The sequence below is a fragment of the Pygoscelis adeliae genome, unplaced genomic scaffold (assembly GCF_000699105.1).
Source record: "Pygoscelis adeliae isolate BGI_AS28 unplaced genomic scaffold, ASM69910v1 Scaffold66, whole genome shotgun sequence".
Classification (NCBI taxonomy): Eukaryota; Metazoa; Chordata; class Aves; order Sphenisciformes; family Spheniscidae; genus Pygoscelis; species Pygoscelis adeliae.
The window spans coordinates 1,183,587-1,202,781 of NW_008825167.1; the positions used below are offsets into that span (position 1 = coordinate 1,183,587).

The following is a 19,195-nucleotide window of genomic DNA, read 5'->3' on the forward strand; positions in this document are numbered from 1 at the left end:
TCAATGACCAATTTTTATTTTCATGGAGAACAAAATTATTTATTATCAGCAGATCAAAACTGCTTTCTATGCAGTTTTTAATAGACAGAAATCTGATTTTTATATATATATAAATAAATTACTATATTAATTGACAGAAAATTATCATGCTTCTACTTTTCAATACAACTTTGATAGGTTATCATATATTCACTTTCTCTCTTTGTTACAAAGCTTTCTTTCTAAGACTACCATCCAGCAAAATACTTAACCTATCATCAGATAAATTCAGAGTAATTCTGAACTTAGCCTATGTCATATGGAAAGATAGCTAGGGCTTAAGCTCAATTTGTTAAAGAGTGTGCTCTGAAATGAAAAGTCTCTTAAGAATACATCACTTTGTAAGACTATTTCCATTTTGAATAAACAGACAGGAAACAGGCTGCTGCTCTATTTTGAGCTGACCTGGAAGTAGACTCGTGGCAGTTGGATTGGTTGATAAGAAACGGGACAACCTTTTCTCAAAAATGTAAAATTTGAGTTTCAAAGAGTAAAGTTTCACCAGTTTTGTTTTTCTGCAGAATGATACCTTGATCCACCAAAAGTTTCTAATACTTATACACTACTGTAAGTGTATATACAGTGGATAAGTATCTATACTTATCACTCCTACAGTGGGTAGTCCTACAGTCCATTAAAGTGAAAAAGAAGATTTCATAGCCGTAGGCCTGGTTGTGTCTGAAAGATGAACGCTTTGGGGTTTTTGTTAATACTGGGAAAAATGCGTTGTTTAAACAGATAAAATTTCCTGTTGTAAAGTGCAATCTGCTAACAGCTGAAGCATGCAGACCAAACTTGGAATGATTGTTAGACTCGGCAAAGGCAATAGTAGCCTGAAAGTGCCTCTTTCCAACTGGAAAAAAGCTGAGCACAGCTTTGGTATGGGATGTGGCCGTATTCGCACAATCCTTTGGTCAAGTTAGTCGTGATGAGGTGAGCTGTGATGCCTCTAACAACAAGGACCAGAGAACCCTACAAGGAGAAACAGAAAGAAATTGAGAGACAAAGACTTTAAAATATACATTAATAGAATTATTTGCAGCATTAAGGGATAATAGTAATCCTGTGTTAGCCAGCCCTAGAAATAGAAAAGAAAAATGCAAAATTTTATTAAGATCTGATAGTGTTCCAAAACTACTTGTATGGATAAGTGACCATACACAGCATAAATTAATGTGATTCAGGCCATGATTAGCTTTAATATAAATGAACCTGGAACATGATACACATTTTTTGCATTTGTGGGCTTTTTTTATATTACAAATCTTTGCAGAAATGTCCATAATAGTGGCACCACTTCCAGACTTTTACAGTTTCATGAACTGCTTAACAGTTCAAATAAAAAGTAGGTAACCTTGCAGCAAAGTACTAGGCATAGTCCTTCATGTGTAGTGGCAAGCTCTGAGGTCTGAACCCCTTTATTTGTAAGTACAGATAGTAAAAATATAGCTGGGATTGAGTAAAGGGCAATATAGCAGATAAGCTTGGGTAAGTACATCGTAAGTGCTTAAATACCTACAGAGGTGTTAGACTACATCAGTGCAGTCGATGGAGTTTTTGTCGATAGCAAGATAAGGCCTTTTGACAGTGTAGAGAAGTGTGCAGCTATACATACAGACATATGCAGTATGAATGTGTTCCTTGCTATAGCAAGCAACACAGGAAATAATCCTCACGCTTTTTCTGAGTAAAAGCAATTTGGGAATGATTACCTTGCTCTGTTGTTCACCCATGATGAGATTCTGTGAACGCTCCCTGACATACATATAAAAGCAAATACCTTGTGCTAATTTTGTTCACAGCATTCCACTTCTCACAACGATCAAATACAAAGACAGCAGGTTATTGCTTGGTATGAGTATTGGTATTGCTTAACATTAGTAAGACTTGAAGTACCAAGTATATTTCTTGTCAACAATTTTAAAAAAAGAAGAAATTTTGGAGAGAAAAGGCTTGAGTTTCTTAGGCCAAAGAAATCTGTATGTAAATGCCACAACTTTAATGTCCATCATTTCGGTGCTGCTGCGTATCAGTGAAAGTTGACGAGTTAGTTATATTAAGTGATCTGAAATGTTTTTACTCACATTAAGCTTTACAGCAAGAAGGAAAGCCACTTAAAGTGTCATCAAGGAAAGCAGTCAAGTATGTTGTCAGAGTTTCTTGTAGTGGAATTACTACTGTTTAAATATTTATACAGAGTGCTTCACAAAGTATATAACATATTTTAGAAAAAACATTCATTCTATCAGTAAAGATAATGTCGCCATAAGGTGAGATAAAAACCAGGCATTCAAACGTTATTAAATTCTCTTAGTCGCTCTTCCCATTTTGAAAGTCTGATACCAGAGCACAGGCAGGAATGGAAATTATTTTTTTTTATTGCTGGCTGTTCTGTTGAGATGTCTCATGGGAGCTTCATAAAACTTGTGAGATCGCTGGTATCCGCAGTTCTGTGTGTGTGTGAGGATGGAGGAGAAAGCAGTTTCTCAGTTTTATTGTTTCAGGGTTTGAGGTTTCTTAGATATATTCCGCTTAGGTCCCCCTCTCTGAAGGGCCTTACCTTGCTGTATTTTTAAATAAATGGTTCTGTATGATGGCCTTATACCGGAAAATAAAGCACACATTACAGTGACTTTTTTCTGTGAAATGCATGAAAATTTTCAGTATTAGTTCTGTACATGGGCCTATTTTCATCTCTCAGATTACAGCTGTAGAAACTTATCCCTATTTAGCACCTGAAAGATTCAACTTTCCACCATCTCTGCTCAGGTGTGATATGGTTTGTGCGTTATACGGAGAAAGGCATCGATCAAAGCTTGAAGTATGGTTTGAGAGGCATATGCCCAGAGATTCCTTAAAGAGAAAACAGAAGAAGAAAGTCCTAAAATTTTGTTATCACTGTCATAAGGAGAGGCCTGCCACAGTCTGCCTCAAGTGAAGATCCATAGCTCCTCACAGAGTCATGTTACATGCACATAAAAACTAGAAATAACTCATTATTAGGTCTCAAGAGTCTTCAGTTACCATTTTCGTATAGCTTAGTGCATGAAAAAGTTTGAAACTTAAATATCTCTAAACTAATTATTACTCCACATTCTCATAGCATCATAGTAACATTTAAATAAAGTGTTAGTTCAAGAATTAAAAAGAAAAAGAAACAGCAAGTTAATAGTCAAGACATAATGTCTTTGATCTAGGGTCTCTCCAAGCCAGAGAACAATGCAGGTTTTGTAGTAGACCCTTGATCCTAAACGGGTAAGCTCCGAGTTGTGTATCATTTTCCTGTAATGTGGGCGCCTGGGAGCACGCTGTCCATGTCTAGCTGAACAAAGGGCCTGGTTGTTCAGTAAATGGCTTTGAAGAAATAGGTGCAAACAGCTTGTGGTTTTCTAAGCAAGCGGAAATCCACATTAGCTCTTTGCTTGTGTGTTTTAAGTGGCATCACAGGTAGGGCAGGTTTCAGGACCACAGCTTTAAAAAAAAAAAGAAAATTGGCTGGCTTTCCAGGCCAAACTAACATGTAAAGCTATTATTTTACGAAGGAAAATTGATTTTTAAATTAATAGTTTATGGCATTTCATGATTGAAATCACTATTGTTTACTAAAGATTACCAGTTAGCTCAGATGCTGTTCCGCTTTCTTAGTTAAATGTTTGGTAATTTATATAATGATTTTTTCATTGACCATCCTAAAAGGGAAAGAAAAAAAGAGTGTAAATACATGAACGACCTCCACTTTTAAAACTGCTTTTCTTTTTTCCCTTTTTTTTTTTGACTTGGTGTATCAGCTTTTGAAATCCTAAATAAGGTATGTGTCTTTAAAATATATTGCCTAGGTAGAATTTAAAGGGTACTGAGGTTATCTTTGGTCTCCATGATAAGAAGGGATTGCATTTCAGAGACAAGTGATTAATTCGCTGTAATAATTGAGTCACAAGTGTCATCTTCCTTGAGGGCTGGACCTGTATGTTTAATAGCCCCTTGACTGATGTTTATTACCCCTACTATTTTTGGCAGAGTAGGTGTATCTAGATTGGACATTCAGAAACTCTGAAGACACAGAAAATGCTGTTGAATATTTCACTGGTCACAGTATCCAAGGAACAATTCTCTCTTGTTGTATTATAGTTACACGGGAAACAGGTTCATCTGAAAGATTAAAAAAAAAGAATTATAGAGATACTTATTTTTTTTAATCTTATTTTCATCTGCTTGTGTTGGAAATGAACAAAAGTATTTGCTTGCTTAGTATTTTTCATTGGTAATACAACAAGGTTGAGAAACTTTGGATCATTGCAGCAAGGATTTCAAGTTCTCTCAGCAGGAGAATTATAAAAAGCTTAGCGCAATTTAACATTACAAAATACGGTAAGTATAATAGAAATGGGGAAGATGACTGTAATAATATTATGACTGATTATTGCATTTCCTTAAGCCATATTTCAAAACAAAAAGCTTGTTATCAAAAGGAGCAACACTGACTTCTGAAGTTATAATGTTTACAGTCCATATAGTTGTAGACACAGTATACACATTCAAGGGGGGAAAAAAGTTACCCTCCCAATTAAGGAGGCTGGTATTTAAAGGCCAATTCAAGACAGTTATCATGGGCTGCAATAAGCTGAACTACCTGATCTCTTAAAACTTCAAAAGAATTTGCAACCTGTACTTGAAAATCCATTAAGCTGTGCCTAAGGGAAATTGATGGACTTTTGATACTTGAAAGCAGATTCCTATGTAAATAGAGAAAATTAACCAGTCTAATTTTTAAACTAAATCTAGAATCTTGGACAGTTCTTTCAGAGGGGAAGAAGGAATGGGAAAAGAATAGATTATATTATATTACAAATATTTTTTAAATTTTTAAAAAATATAAATAATTTTCTTTTCATTACAAAAGTTCTTGATTACTCTTGCCAGAGTAAATACTTTGCAGTGATCATCTTCATGAAATGTGGCCAAAATTGTAACAGTTTTTGTCAAGTTGTATTTTCCCAAATGATTTTTCCACTCTTGGTGGGGGACCCCAATGATTTTTCTGCCCACACAGTTGAAGTAGGATCCTGGTCCCAGTGATACCGATATAACTTGGAGTGTTGCCATTGCCTTGTGAAGAATTACTCTTTCTGTGCTTTACACGAGTTGGTTAAACAGAACCGTAACAACTTACAGGGCATCATTAGTCACTTGATAATCCATTAGCTGTGACAAAAAGGCATGTAAGTTTGGATATTTAGACTTCTCCCCGCCATGTGGGGAAGACTTCAATAGTAAAAACGGCATAGCCGGTGGGAAGGGAACGTGATCATCTTCAAACTCTTACCTGTCACGGCAGGGGGAAAATTGCCAAAACTGGCAAATAACTGATCATTAGAACTGCTGATTGGAGGGGTGGGAGGAAGGTGGGGAGAAAAATTTGTGTTGGGGTACTGCTTTAAGCAAAGCAAAATTTTCCTTGCAAACAGCTTGAAGTATTTAATTGACATAAAATGAGACATTCAGTTTGACTTTCAGTCGTGATACCTTTTTTCTTAAAACACAAAAATACTTCAAGAATTGAAAAATAATTTTTCAAGAAGAAAGCCAACACCTTCAGTCCCCAAAGGCTGCGATTTTTGGCTAGAAGTCAGTCCTGCAGTCCTGATGAATAGATCTGTCCCGCAAAACCCCACATTTTCAGAGCGCTTTGTGTTTTGTTAACTATTTAACCCATCATCAAGTGTCTGGCTTCATTCTCTAACTTTTCTCTGGAGTTTTGCATGCAAAAGCTTTGCTTTGTCAGACATCCTGCTGGGCTGACTAAGGAAGGAATTGTTTCACCCTGTTTAAAGGTAATCTATCAAAAGGTTGAAAATAAATATTAATGCAGCCCTGCCTGGAACACTTGTACCTTCCTTAATACTGTGTGCTGAAGACCTCATCTGCTTCTGCAGCAAATCTTTGCGATTCTCAGGGTTTGCTCTCATGGTAAAGCAACACGAAGGTTCACAGTTCAGTGGCTCAAGAAAATTACAGTGTGTATCCAAAGGTGCCTGCAAGCTGGAGTGGCAATATTTATATAGGTATGGGCCAGATGGTGTTCTGATGTTTTCTTATGTACATGGAGGAAGCAGATAGTGCCACTAGGCAAATATAAAATTCTCAATTAGCTGAGCAGTGCTGTCTGCCCCTGTTGAGAAAAGAACTTGGCTAAATACTCTCCCCCATTCGCAAAAGAACATTTATTTAGGTTTGGGAAGGTAAGATCCAGAATGTAAGAAATTATTACTAGGATGAGGCACTTTTATTATTGAGTTGCTTCACATTATATAGAAAAGCCTGTGTATTTTTCTGTGCTCTGCTTGGCACATTGAGTCATTGGAAACTGTCCATCCCTTCTGTAAGACTGGCTTTAAGCTCAGTAATAAACAGCTCTGGAAAACATCAGGTAGCCAAAAATTAAAAACTCTTTATGGACCATGGTGTTTTACTCTGGGCTTCCATTTCCCCAGCTGTAGGAGACAACAATCATGACTTCTAAAGCTTTTCAGAGTTCTTTGAATTTCCCCAAGAGGTACAATAGAAATGCAGCGTATTAGATGAGTGCCAGGCTTTTGTGCAACTGCGGCGGTTCTACTAAAGAAGATACTGGCTATTGTGCTGAAATAATGTTGCTGTGGTACTGGAGAGATTCTCTACATTGTGTTAATATAGATTAGTAGTAATATGCAACACAGGAAAAATGTTTCAGGCTCTGTTAATACTGATAGCAAGATAAAGCCTACTATTGTTTAGGTGACAAAAGTAAAGGAGGACATGTGTTGAATTTAGCAGACTCTATCCATTACTTAGTAAAAGCAGCAGGTATAACGTGTCTCCAGTGTGTGCTTCTTCATTCTTCTTGATGGGTATTCAGAAAGGCGGCTAAATTGGCGCTAGTTTGAGACAGTCTTGTGATGTTTGATCTCTTACGCTAAACAATGTCTGCTCTTAAACCCAATTTAATATTGACCTTTTCCATGACCTGGATTGTGCACCTTTTTGTATTCCCGATGAATAACTAAAGTCAGTTTACCACACTGAAGAAAAAAACCAGCTTGTAACCCTTTAATCTGCCCCATCCATGTCAAATGTATGCTTTGAAAACAATTAAAAAAAAAAATAAATCTAAACTCTTGAAATCCTGCAAACTGCCTTTATCTTTTAGGGATAGGGGAAGGTGTATTTAAGTGTATATTTCCTTTAATAGTAAATTTAAAAAAAAAAAGTCTGCCTTGGTTTGCTTAACAAAAATATAATGGAAGAACTATCCCATGTCTTGTGTCTGTGTTACACTACATAGTCACAATTTTTGAAATGGCTGTTTTACTTCAGGTGGTAAGGTAAACAGCCAATAAGCTAAAAAGCTGGCTGTGGAAGACCTCTGTCAGCTGCAGATAAGATCAAAAATATATAGATATAACACTTTATTTACTTAATTCAAGGACTGTTTAGTTTATTTTTTTAAAGGATTAAAAAACCCCTTATATTAAGTGGTAGGCAGGTGCATAATAACATTTCTGTAAGTGGACGGTAGATGTTACTGGGATTTGCAGGGGAAATTGGTAATGCTTTTTTTTTTTTGCAGCTGTTAACATATTAAGTCAAACTGCAGAGTCTGAGCACTAGAAGTCAGACTGGAGAGTTTAAGCACTAAATATACATGTGCACAAGAGCAGGCCAAAAGAGGCTCTTTCAAACATATATGCATTTCTCTCTGTGTTTAGAACCTGCTTTGTACTTTGGTAACTCTGAATATCGAGTGGATGAAAGTGCTGGTTACGTGCAGATTCGTGTCTGGAGGACTGGAACAGACCTGTCCAAAGCAGCTTCTGTCACGGTGCATTCCAGAAAAACAGAACCAATGTCAGCAGAGGGTGAGTTACTCATAAAAATGTCGCTCCGGTTGCTTTAGAGTATGTGAGTGTGAAAATGGGTATCTGGCATTCACTGTTATTTCTCTTCAGTGTATATACGGGGTGCAGAAGTTAAGTAAAAGACATCAGACATGGATTTATCAGGTAGAAAACACGACATTTGTGTCCCAGTTGTGTGTGGCAAGGACAGCTTGGCTAAGCTCACTGACTTTCTGATGGAGACTGCAGAATGGATGTGAACAAAATGATCATTAATTTGCTTGCACCTTAACTGATGGCAGACATTGGGAGAAACAGTTGGAGTGAAAGAGAGAGTATTGTCTTTATAGCTCTGTGTTTCCATGGAATAAAACTGAAGTTACAGCATAAACCTGCAGGTGCCCTGAAATGATGCTATCAGTACATTAGCCAAGGAAGCTATACTTTTATCTATGAGAGCTGGTGTATCTGAGATTTTAGAGTCTCTCAGTTACTGTGGAGAGACATTCTGGAAGGCACCACCAGTGTGACCTCCAAGGATTTTCTCAGTCCAGCACTGACCCAAAACACCCAAAATCTGGTGACTGTCTCTGTAAAACTCCATTTTTATTCCTCAGTTGCAACAAAAAGTGATTTTCCCTATCAGACTTTGGGAATACTTAGGCTGGCCAAAATTTTGTGGTGCTGTTTAAATATGTTGCTTGACTTGCTAACTGCTAAATTAATTTTAAGGAGCAGTTACAGCTGCTGGGTGTCAAGGAAATTGGTTGCATTAATGAGAATTTCTCTGTTCAGCCCAACAAATTGATGACACACTGGCAAGAGACAGATAAGGCTTCAGAAATTTTCGTATTAAGCTGAAAGCAAAATTGTCTTTTTTAATATGTATGCGATACTTAATCAGATTTGCTACCAAAATAACAAAGACTTACAGCAACTAGTAATGCGGCATGTATGATTGAAGGAACAGTTAATTAACTTGTAAGGTACATATATGGAAATAGAATTTGACTACATTTACTGAAGAACAGCGAAGTAGTTAGCAAAATAGACAATATATGTGATGAATATGTAAAGACTCACTATTCAGGTGAAGAAATACAGTTGGGTCCTACAGGATTTTGTGTGTTGTGTATAAAGTAGCAAAGTAATGTTGCATTTCTAATCTTGTGTTTATAGGTTTTTTTTAAAAATCACTTCTGTTAAAGACTAGTTAGGAGATTTGGAAGAAAATTCTTTTCACTAAATCTTTTCCTAGTTTCAAGTATTCATAGAGTTTTGCACCCAAAAAATGTTAATATGGTTGTATATGAAATGCCTACACACACAATATTTGCTTAAGGAAAGAACAAAACCTGCACAAGAATTGTAGTTCTTCATGATGCACAGAGCCGACCAGGGAGGTCAGCTGTTACGCAGGTAAGTGTTCCTTGCCTCTAATCCAGAGGCTGCGTAATGATGTGTAAAAGAAAAAGGCTCGGTTGCTTTTAAGTATGTAAACTTCAACATGCTGTGACAAAGAAGGGAAAGAATTGCTGTCATTACAATTACAAGTAGAACATTTAAAAGGGGATAGGGAGGAACACTGATTAAAAAGAATGCAAAATTATGGAAATAGAATCTCAATGAAACAGTGGGACACAAGCAGAAGGAAGAAGTGAAGTCATTATACATCTTCCAGTTTAGACTGAATAGTCTCATACACACACAAAAAAGTCATTCTAGGTGTTCTCACCTACAGTCAGTCTGCCTGCTTCTTTTAGGGACGAGACAGTGGTGACAGCATGATTTTCAAGCTCAGTGATCTAGCCTAGCGCAAGACACTTTTTCTTAGGGTACAGCTGGAATTATTCTGGGACAGACATCTGCTTCTTTAAAGGTAAATAGCTAAGTAAAACCTCAGGTATGTAGTCCAGAGTTGAGCAAAAGGGTTAAACTGCTGTGGACATCAGGGCTGTTGTGTGTTGTTGAGGCTGTAGCCTGTTACTCTGCGGTTTAAGGGATCTTAAACAAGTTTTAGTTGTGCTGATGGCATAAAGAGTAAATGTATTTGTGTGTGCGTTGCACTGTATGTTCATTGTTCCCAAATTTATTCGCACATGACAAAAATCTAAATTAAATTTTCTCCAGGACAGCAATAGAAACAGCTGCAAACACATTTCGCAAATGTACAAGTGAATGTTAACATATAGTAGTAACTGACCATACAAGTCTTGTTGCTTCCCAAACAGCTGGAGTTGATTATGTGGGCATCAGCCGTAACCTGGATTTTATGCCGGGAGTCAACATGCAAGTGTTTCGAGTGATCATCCTTGATGATTTGGGCCAGCCTATTCTGGAAGGTCTGGAGAAGTTTGAACTAGTTCTCTGCATGCCCGCAAATGCAGTGCTTGGAGAGCCTAGCAAAACTACTGTCTTTATCAATGACACCGTCACTGACTGTAAGTATAAAAGGGGTGGGGGAGTTTTTCCAAGGTTTTTCCTTTCGGTGTTTTAAGTGCACTTAGAAGGTGGAAGAGCTCTTTTGGCAGTAGCATAAATTACTATAAGAGCTGTGACATATCATTTACCCCAACTACATTATAAAGATTAACAGCTGTGTGCTACACCTGTAGTTGGAACATAGGGCTATAGTGCAGGTTCTTTACTCTGGCTTGTCTTCCTTCTCATTATGTACTTGAAGATACTGTTTTGGACAAGTTAACGTAATAGTGGAACTGTGCCCTGAGCTAAAAGTACATTTGTTTATGCCTGGTGCATTAAGGCTATTTGTTTGAATGAATATTCATTTTGAAGGTAGAGAAACCATAGGGATTAAACTTTTTTTTCCCTAGTAGGTATTTGAACACCAAAAATTGTAGGGAGCAAAGTTTTTCAAATAATTATGCAGATTGCTATTGCATGAAGTTGTAACTGTATTGTCTCTTCTAGGGGAGCATTAAGGGGGGAAAAAAAAGGTAGGTGTAAAACTTTAAAAGTAAACAACACTTAACACAGCGCCATTTACAGGTTCTCCAGCACTTGCTAAATAAACCAAGCTGACTCTCAGCAGCCTCAGGTTTCTGCAAATTCACTGCACTTCAAACACTTAAAGAAGCTGTATTGTTTTAGAAAGCTTGTTCTCAGACAGAACTCTGAAGAGCAGTTACAGTTTCACTCTGAAATACTCACTTGTTGAAGCCAGTGCAAAGTATGATACTGACTTCAGTGGAGATGGAATTCTGGTCATCACCCCTTTTTGCCCTTGTGTTATCGTGCACCTACTTCCTCTCTGCATCAAAGGGAAAAGAGACTGCTTTATAGAAAATAATGCCACAGCTCTGAATTGGCTCAAATGCTGTTTTTAAAAAAATCGCCAAGTCTTAGCTACTGTGAGAAGACTGGCGACAGAATTAGTACTAAGTTGGCAATTAGTTGCTGTAGACCAGGAAAGTATTTGAATTCATCTAGATCCAAAATCTGTGTTTAAAAAGCATGTGTAAATCTGAGCTTTCTTCAGTTTATTGTAAAAGGTTAGTAAATAAATGCTAAGTTAAAGAAAATGACCTTTTTTCCCTTTTTTAATCGAGAAATGTGGTTAATATTTTCTGCCCATGTGTGAGGGTCCTTTTCAACTTGTGTAACTTGTTCTGTTGTCAGTACCCAAAGTCCAGTTCAAAGAACCAATGTACATGGCAAATGAAAAAGATAAACAGCTGGTGGCCCTCATTTATCGAAGTGGTGACATTAACCATAAATCCACAGTGCGTTGCTATACTCGCCAGGGTTCTGCCCAAGTTATGATGGACTACAAGGAGAGGCCAAATACAGATGATTCTGTAGTGGTGTTTCTCCCAGGTAAGCTTTTCCCATTGGAATTAGAAAATAATGTGTTACTTTTGTCTACAAGTAATCTGATGGCAAATAAGAGCTAGACCTCCAGGACATGCTGGGAGTTGTTGTGCCAGCTGAGCTTCTGTGGATGAAGAAGGTGGCACAGGACTATTTAACAAATAGTTTTGTGACTATGACAGCAGCACTTTCAAAGGTTTTTATGGCCAAAGTTGGACAATAAAGAATTCAGTAATATTGAACATCCTCTGCTACGCTTTTGAGCACAGCACTTGTTCGTGAGGATAAGCAGGAATAATACTGATGCAGTGCCTTCAGCAGAGGACAATCAGAGCAGCAGGTTCCTTGCCATACAACACCCTGCTGAATGCCGCAAGGGATGCTGCTTAGTTCCTATCGTGGTGGAGTCTTGGGATTTTTCCTTAGCAGAGATTGACTCAAACACAGCAACAAAAAAAAAGAAGTGTGCCAGTCAGCGCTAGTCTCTGCTTCCGTGTTCTTGAGACTGTCTTTTCTATGGCAAGCCTGAAAAAGTGTGGGGTTTTTGTTCTGTGTTTTTATCCTGGTCTTTTGTACTCCTGTGAAGATAATGTCTTGTTCTTGCTTCATACCTTTCTGCAGGAGAAACTGAGAAGCCCTGTGTGGTAACTCTGGAGAATGATGTAATTTATGAGGAGGAGGAGGAATTCAGATTGGTGCTTGGGACACCAAAAAGTGATTCCACATTTGGTGCTTCCATTGGGGATCAGAAAGAGACCGTGATCAAGATTAAGGATGAAGACGACAGTGAGTTTCATGTTAATTGCTGATTATATTATGTAGCTGCAAATGGGAAATGGCATTACTTCCATTCAGTGTTTGCTTCAACAGTTTTCAAAGTACCCAGTGCCAAATTTTTCAAAAAACTATCAAGTATTTTATTTTTATGTTTTGAATTTTCACCCTTTTAATCTATTCTGGACGCATCACTGGCTCTGCCTTTTGTGGACTAATGGGAAGAGAAATTGTCTTGTTTATTTCCATTCCGTTTATTGCTCTATTATGTGTTGCTTTCATAAGAATATCATAAATTTGACTAAGTTGAAAGAATCATCGATGCCTTGGGTCAAATTCACAAAAAGAAAAAAAAAGGAAAAAGAACATAATAGAATTGATAATGCTGTAAAATGGACTCCTTACAAGTTGTAGAGAGTCATTTAAGAAAATTAGGTTTATCCCATGCCTTTGACAAGGCATTAGAATAAATAACTTATAAAAGTAACTGCTTTCTTCAAAAGCTAAACATATTTTATCTCTAAATATTCCACTCTAGACTTCACTAAAGCAAACACCAGGGGACCAGGTATTCTCCTTTTAATAATAGCGACAAACTTCTATCTGAATTCCAGTTTCCAAAATGTTTCACTTCAATCATTCCAGACAACAATCAATAAACAAATAAATTAATAGCCAGACAATCACTTTGAATTTTCAGGTTTGTTATGACCTTCTCATTTCCTTTGGACTATCCACTCTCAGATAAGGTATTTGCATTTGGTCTAGTTGACATGAGTAAATTATTGTGGAGGTTTTTTTAATGTTCAGGTTTTTGTTGTGGTTTTTTTCTTGTCTAGAACCAGTGATTAAATTCTCTGAAATAAAACACAGCATTCAAGAGCCTCAGGAACCTGGAGAAATTGCACTAGTAAGAATCCGTGTTCTACGCCTCGGTGATAGCTCCAAAGTATCTGTTGTCAGAGTGCACACTAAGGATGGCTCAGCCACCTCAGGGGAAGACTACAATCCAATGTCAGAAGGTAAGGGCTTCATTGGGTGTGGGGATGGGAAACATCAGTTTGGAAAGTGCCTCCCTGCACATGAATGCTGGACAGGGAGCTGAAGTACTGCACTTTAGACTAGGAGTTCCTGCTTCGCTTTGTGTGTTTTGGAATGGGAGATTTGAGTATTGTCTGGTTTTGGTTTTCTCCAAGTTAATTGTGGGACCTGTAAGGGACGGTATTAGCATTGGATTGGAGGTGAGATCCTGCTTGCTCTGGGCTACTTTGAATTTCCTAACCTGGAATGCAAACTCAGGATTTCTTCATAAGAATGAAAGTTCAGCCTAGCTCAGGTTGTTTTCTGCCCGAGTCGTGTTTGAGCAGAATTTGGTTCTTGAGCTTTGCCTTCAGGTCCCCTGAGGTGGCAGAGGGTTAGGATATTGTTATGATAGACATCTTAAGATGATACAGAAATATGCTTAAATTCCTGGTTCTGCTATTTTAAGGCAATTGTCTAGATTTATTCTGCTTTCATCATCCTGCAGTATGGAAGAGAGATCTGCCCTAAGCACTTACAGTAAGGAGTTGCCAGCTGTGGGATGCTTTTCACAGAAAAATCCCACTCCTGGGAGCTGGAACCCAGGTCCCCCGTCTCCCAGGAAAGAGTCCAAGCCTCAAGGTTGCAGACCCATATTATCTTTCTGCGACCCACTGCATTTGGATTTTGCTTTCCTCATAGCGACATGGTTTTGATGAAGTGTCACCCTCACAGGAACAGTTATAGCCTGGTGGTTAGGCAAACTCCCTAGAGGAGTAACTCTTCTACAGTGTCTCCCGGGGAGATATGACCTTGAATACAATTAGAGTAAAATGAACACACAAGGTCTCGCATTTCTTGAGTATTCGTGCTGTTGACTAAGGGCTAGTGTCAGAAAAATGGGTACCACTTCCTCCTGACTTTTGGCAAGAAATAACAATCTCCCCTTAGTTTCTGGAGGGAGGACCACAGGTGCCTATTTCTAATAGACTGTTGTTGTCTTGGGATTTCATGTATATGAACATGTCTCCTAAAGACCTCATGCCAAGTTTGTTGACTTTTCAGTTCAAAGTGCAGTGTTTTGGATCCTGCTTAAATATGCACTGCAAATGGCACCTGAGGCAGTATCCATCCTGGTATAATAATGTACCTGGGACCATTCCTTGGCATGCAGGCCCACTCTGTTGAACTTTCTTTGCCACTGAAGCAGGGTCTCTGCATGAAAACTGCCTCCCTGGCCCACATTAATTCTGAACTGTGTCCAGGAATTGTTTGGAAGAAGCTAGCTGGCTTGGTACAAAATCATGTCAGGATATTATGTTTTTATATTATTTTAAGTCTTCCAACAAGTTACCAATATCAACTTGTATTTATTTTTTCTGTCCAGCGGAAGCGGGTTAGTTTTATTTGGTAATTTGTGCTGAAGAATAGATGCTAACAGCTCAGTCTACTAGTACCTTTTACTTGGAGCAAAAACATGTTGCAACAGAATACGTTACTTGAACACAATTGACAAAGAAAACAATTGTTTGGCTCTTGATTTTGCATTAATTTGTTGGGGTTTATTTTTAATCAGATGTTGAATTCAGAGAAGGAGAAACTGAGCATTTTGTTGAAGTAGAGATTCTGTATGACGGCATAAGGGAAATGAGAGAAGCATTTACTGTCTACCTGAAAGCTGATGAGAACATGGTAGCAGAGACACAGGTAACCACTGCTGACAACAAAAGTTTCCGTTCGTAATGATATTTTTCTTCATTTCTATGAAAACGTCTAAAAAACCATGTACCCACAGCGTGCGTGGCTCCTGTGGTTAGTTTGGCACGTACCTGTCTAAATACTGGTATAAATTAGCTGTAAATCCACACACTTTGAACAAAGTCTAGAAGCACTGAATTACAAATTTTATGTGTGACCCACTGTATGCTTCACAGAGAGTTTAGCAGTGGAGAACTCTCTCATTCTTTCCAAGTTACTGGTATACATATTAGGAAAGTACGGTGCGCTAACTGGCTTGTAGAAACCTCCTCTGACTTTTCCCATTACATCAAAAGATTTAAAAATATAAAAAAAGAAAGCAAGAAGCTGCGATTGGCAGTTTTTGTTTGTATTAATAGTGTCTCTGGCTGCTAGAGACCCCATACAACAGAGAGACTGCGTTGGTCCCTCTCTAAACGTGTGCGGAGAGACGTGTGGCGGCGGCAGCTGCAGCCTTGCTGTGGTGCTCTGATCGGTGCTCTGCGTCACTTCGTGTGCCCCAGTACAGCTCCGTGAGGCCTTCTCACCCGTTCCCATGGCAGGAGGTCTGCGGGCCGGGAGGAAGGCACGAATGGGGGCAGATGGGCCCCCCATTTCTTCCTTTATTTTGGTGAAGCAGAGGAGAGCACAGCAAGCGTTAGAGCTACTACAGTTCTGGAGAGCACCGCCTGCCATTTTGGGCTATATTTAAGATCTAATTTGACTCGAACGCTAGCAACTTCTTACTTCAATACTATATACAGTAAATTACTACGTGCAGAGAAACTATGGCCCTGGGATCCATTACATCATGTATATTATACCTTGATAAATTTGTAGGCCACTGTTTTAAAAACAGAGGCTCTAAAGTTAACGCACAGTCTTTATACTTAAGTTGGTAAAAGCCTAAACTGGCTGTCAAGTGAGATCAAACTGATGTGTAAGCTGAAGCTACTGCATGATCTCTGGAATTAGTTTAGGAGAGTTTGGGGGGTTGTTTTTGTATTTCATGTTTGTGGCAAGGTTTTTGGGGGTTAGACGAGTCAGGAGTGAAGTTGAGCACGGGAAAATGAGGAGGAAAGGTGGTGTTTTAATGTTTGTCTTTGTTTCTTACTACCCAAGTCTACTTTAATTGGCAATAAATCAAATTAATTTTCCCCAAGTTGAGTGTGTTTTGCCCGTTAGAGTAATTGGTAAGCAATCTCCCTGTCTTTAGCTGGACCCATGAGCTTTCTCATCCTATTTCCTCCTCCTGCCATGCTGAAGATGGGGAGTGAGTGAGCAACTGGGGGGGTGTTTGACTGTTCGCCAAGGCTAACTTTATTTTTTTTAAAAGAAAAATTGGAATATTTTTATTTCCCTTTTCCTAGTGTTTGGGGAATTAGTTCTTCCTTAATTTGCTGGTGAACAGGTTTTAAGTGGAAAACCTTTAAAAACCACTGAGGAGTGAATCTTCTTTAATACAAGTCACTATTTCATCAAAGAATCCTGGGTAAAAGCAGAATGAGCTTGGTGGCAGAAATTAAGTTGCAGGCACTACTTCTCCTTCTCCTTCCATTCCTCATTTTCAGCAGTATATATAACCTTTTCTCTCTCTCAACTCAGATGAGTAAAGCCATTGTGTACATTGAAGAAATGGACAGTGTTGCAGATGTGACGTTTCCAGCTGTGCCCCAGGTTGTCTCACTTCTGATGTATGACAATACTGCTAAAAGCAAAGAGAATCCACACCCTCCAACTGGCTATCCTGTTGTCTGTGTAACGGTAAGGTTTTTGTCCAACTTACTCATTCCATGCTCTGGACCATATAAGAAAATTGAAAAAGTATTCAGTTCTGGAAAGCGACAACTCAAAGCAGCAGGCTGTTACTGTGTCGGAAGCACTTGCATAAGTCTTTCTGCTGACCTAAGTGGTTATCAGTTTGACAGCACAGCCCAGTACCAAAGGCCTATTTAGGTCAGCAAGAAACACTCGCTGCAGAAAGAGCTGTCACAGCTTAGGGATGTTAGTGACCCTCTCTTGGAAGCTCTCGTTCTCTGAGTTAGGTCAGCAGAAGGATGATTCTAACAAAAAAAACAAAGAAAAAAGCTGAATTTTGCACTAGCAAAAAGCACACATACATCTTCACTCCTGCTTGATTGTGTTGTGGGAGCAGCAAGAGACTGCTGGGGAGGGTGCAGTTGTAACTTGGCAGCTCTTTGCTGGGGATGTATGAATTCAGGCCATTCGTTTTATGTTTCTAACAGTTTCTGAATTATTAGAGTGGTTTCACACTGGGATTTTTCAAGCTAGGGTGTCTGAATTTGGGAGAACTGACTTTGATGTTGTCCAGTAAGAGTTCAGTTTTTGGAGTTAGCACTAGCATTTTCCAGGTTTGCACTGTCAGAGGTGACACATGAATTGTAACAACAACTCACTACTACCTGAGGTTTGGGTTTTTGTTTGTTTGTTCTTGTTTTTAATTAAAAAAGCCCCATGGCATTCATTCATATCCCCTCAATTAAGGGGAAAATAGGGTGCCTGCATAAAGGTCTTATTTTGCTGATACGGTTTTAGTAATAAGCACGGTACTGTTAGAATAATGCTTAACAGTTTGCTTGCCTGGAGCAGGTGTAGGTAAGAATAGATAACCCCCTTTATTTTGTGTAAATGCCAACCCATAGGCATGCAATCCCAAGTATTCAGACTACGACAAAACCGGATCCATCTGCGCCACGGAAAACATCAATGATACTCTGACCCTGTACCGCTGGCTTGTCAGTGCTCCAAGTGGGAGTGATGGTGTCACCAGCCCGATGAGGGAAGTGGACTCCAACACTTTTTTTACCAGCACCAAATCCATCTCCCTGGACTCTGTATACTTCCAGGCAGGCTCCAGGCTTCAGTGTGCAGCTCGAGCTGTGAACGCCAATGGTGATGCAGGTCTGGAGCTGCTAAGTCCAATTTATACAGTAAACAGAGAGGAAGGTAAGTTGTTAATGATGGGAATTAGCCAGCCTTTCTTGGGAAAAGATGAGGTAGTGTTTGCAGCTGATGGTGGTCTGCTATGGGGTGTTTCGTTTCAGGGCATTAGTGCTCGTATATTAGTTAATTTTTTTCATACACATATGGGACTGTTGCTAGTGAAAGGCAAAAGTGTCTCGTAACTGTCTCATCAGCTCTGGTGTTTCAAGAGTTTGTGCCCATCATAGGTCATGTGTAAGAGATTGGTGGGTGTATGGTGATAATGACTTTTTTACACTTAATTTGACTAGTAAGTAGAACAGAGTTTGACTTCCCTAGTTTTGGGTCCTTTGCTTTTCTCAATACACATATTTCAAATACACCTCTATTTCCATGTGTTTTTAGTTTAAACAACACAGCTACTGACACTGAGAGCAAATTGTAGGTGTATTGAATTTCATGTTGTCTAAAGACCTGCAGACTAAAGACAGTTAAAATACAGGTGCTGGAAAAGGGTGGGGGCATGAAATCCATGTGGAAATTCAGATATTGCAGTACTGCATGCATAACTGCTGAGAACTTAGGCTATGCTTCAGAAGGTAAGGGGACATCCTAATTCTGGGTTTAGCCCACAGTTTCTTAACTGTGATCCATATCTAGATGTGTATATCTAATCTGTTGCTTTTTCTTGGAAATTCTGATGAGGAAAATGCATCTGTTTGCTCAATCAGTTAGTGACTAGAACAGTTACTTGGGAGTTACTTTAAAGTCCTATTCTGCCCAAATTAAAGCCTGACTTTACTGCATCTCGGGATTCAAGGGGACAAAATGGTGGGTGCTAGGGGGTGACTTCTCTGTCTCTTTAGACTAAAATGTTTCATTTAGGCTCTATAATTAAATACTCACTGGGTGAGAGAAGCTCACTGACTATGCAAGTGGGTCATGCTGTGCTTCCTGAGCTCTCTGTTTTGTGCAGT

General features: G+C 38.8%; 1 protein-coding gene across 1 annotated transcript in view; it reads left to right on the forward strand.

Moving 5' to 3' along the window:
- FREM3 (FRAS1 related extracellular matrix 3) overlaps positions 1-19,195 on the forward strand; it is a 69,944-nt gene that overhangs the window by 39,448 nt on the left and 11,301 nt on the right. The window contains exons 8-15 of the mRNA XM_009328861.1: positions 7,785-7,934; positions 10,145-10,354; positions 11,553-11,750; positions 12,366-12,530; positions 13,358-13,540; positions 15,115-15,245; positions 16,881-17,039; positions 17,939-18,242. Coding sequence (XP_009327136.1) covers positions 7,785-7,934; positions 10,145-10,354; positions 11,553-11,750; positions 12,366-12,530; positions 13,358-13,540; positions 15,115-15,245; positions 16,881-17,039; positions 17,939-18,242 — 1,500 coding nt within the window. The remainder of the gene's footprint in view (positions 1-7,784; positions 7,935-10,144; positions 10,355-11,552; positions 11,751-12,365; positions 12,531-13,357; positions 13,541-15,114; positions 15,246-16,880; positions 17,040-17,938; positions 18,243-19,195) is intronic.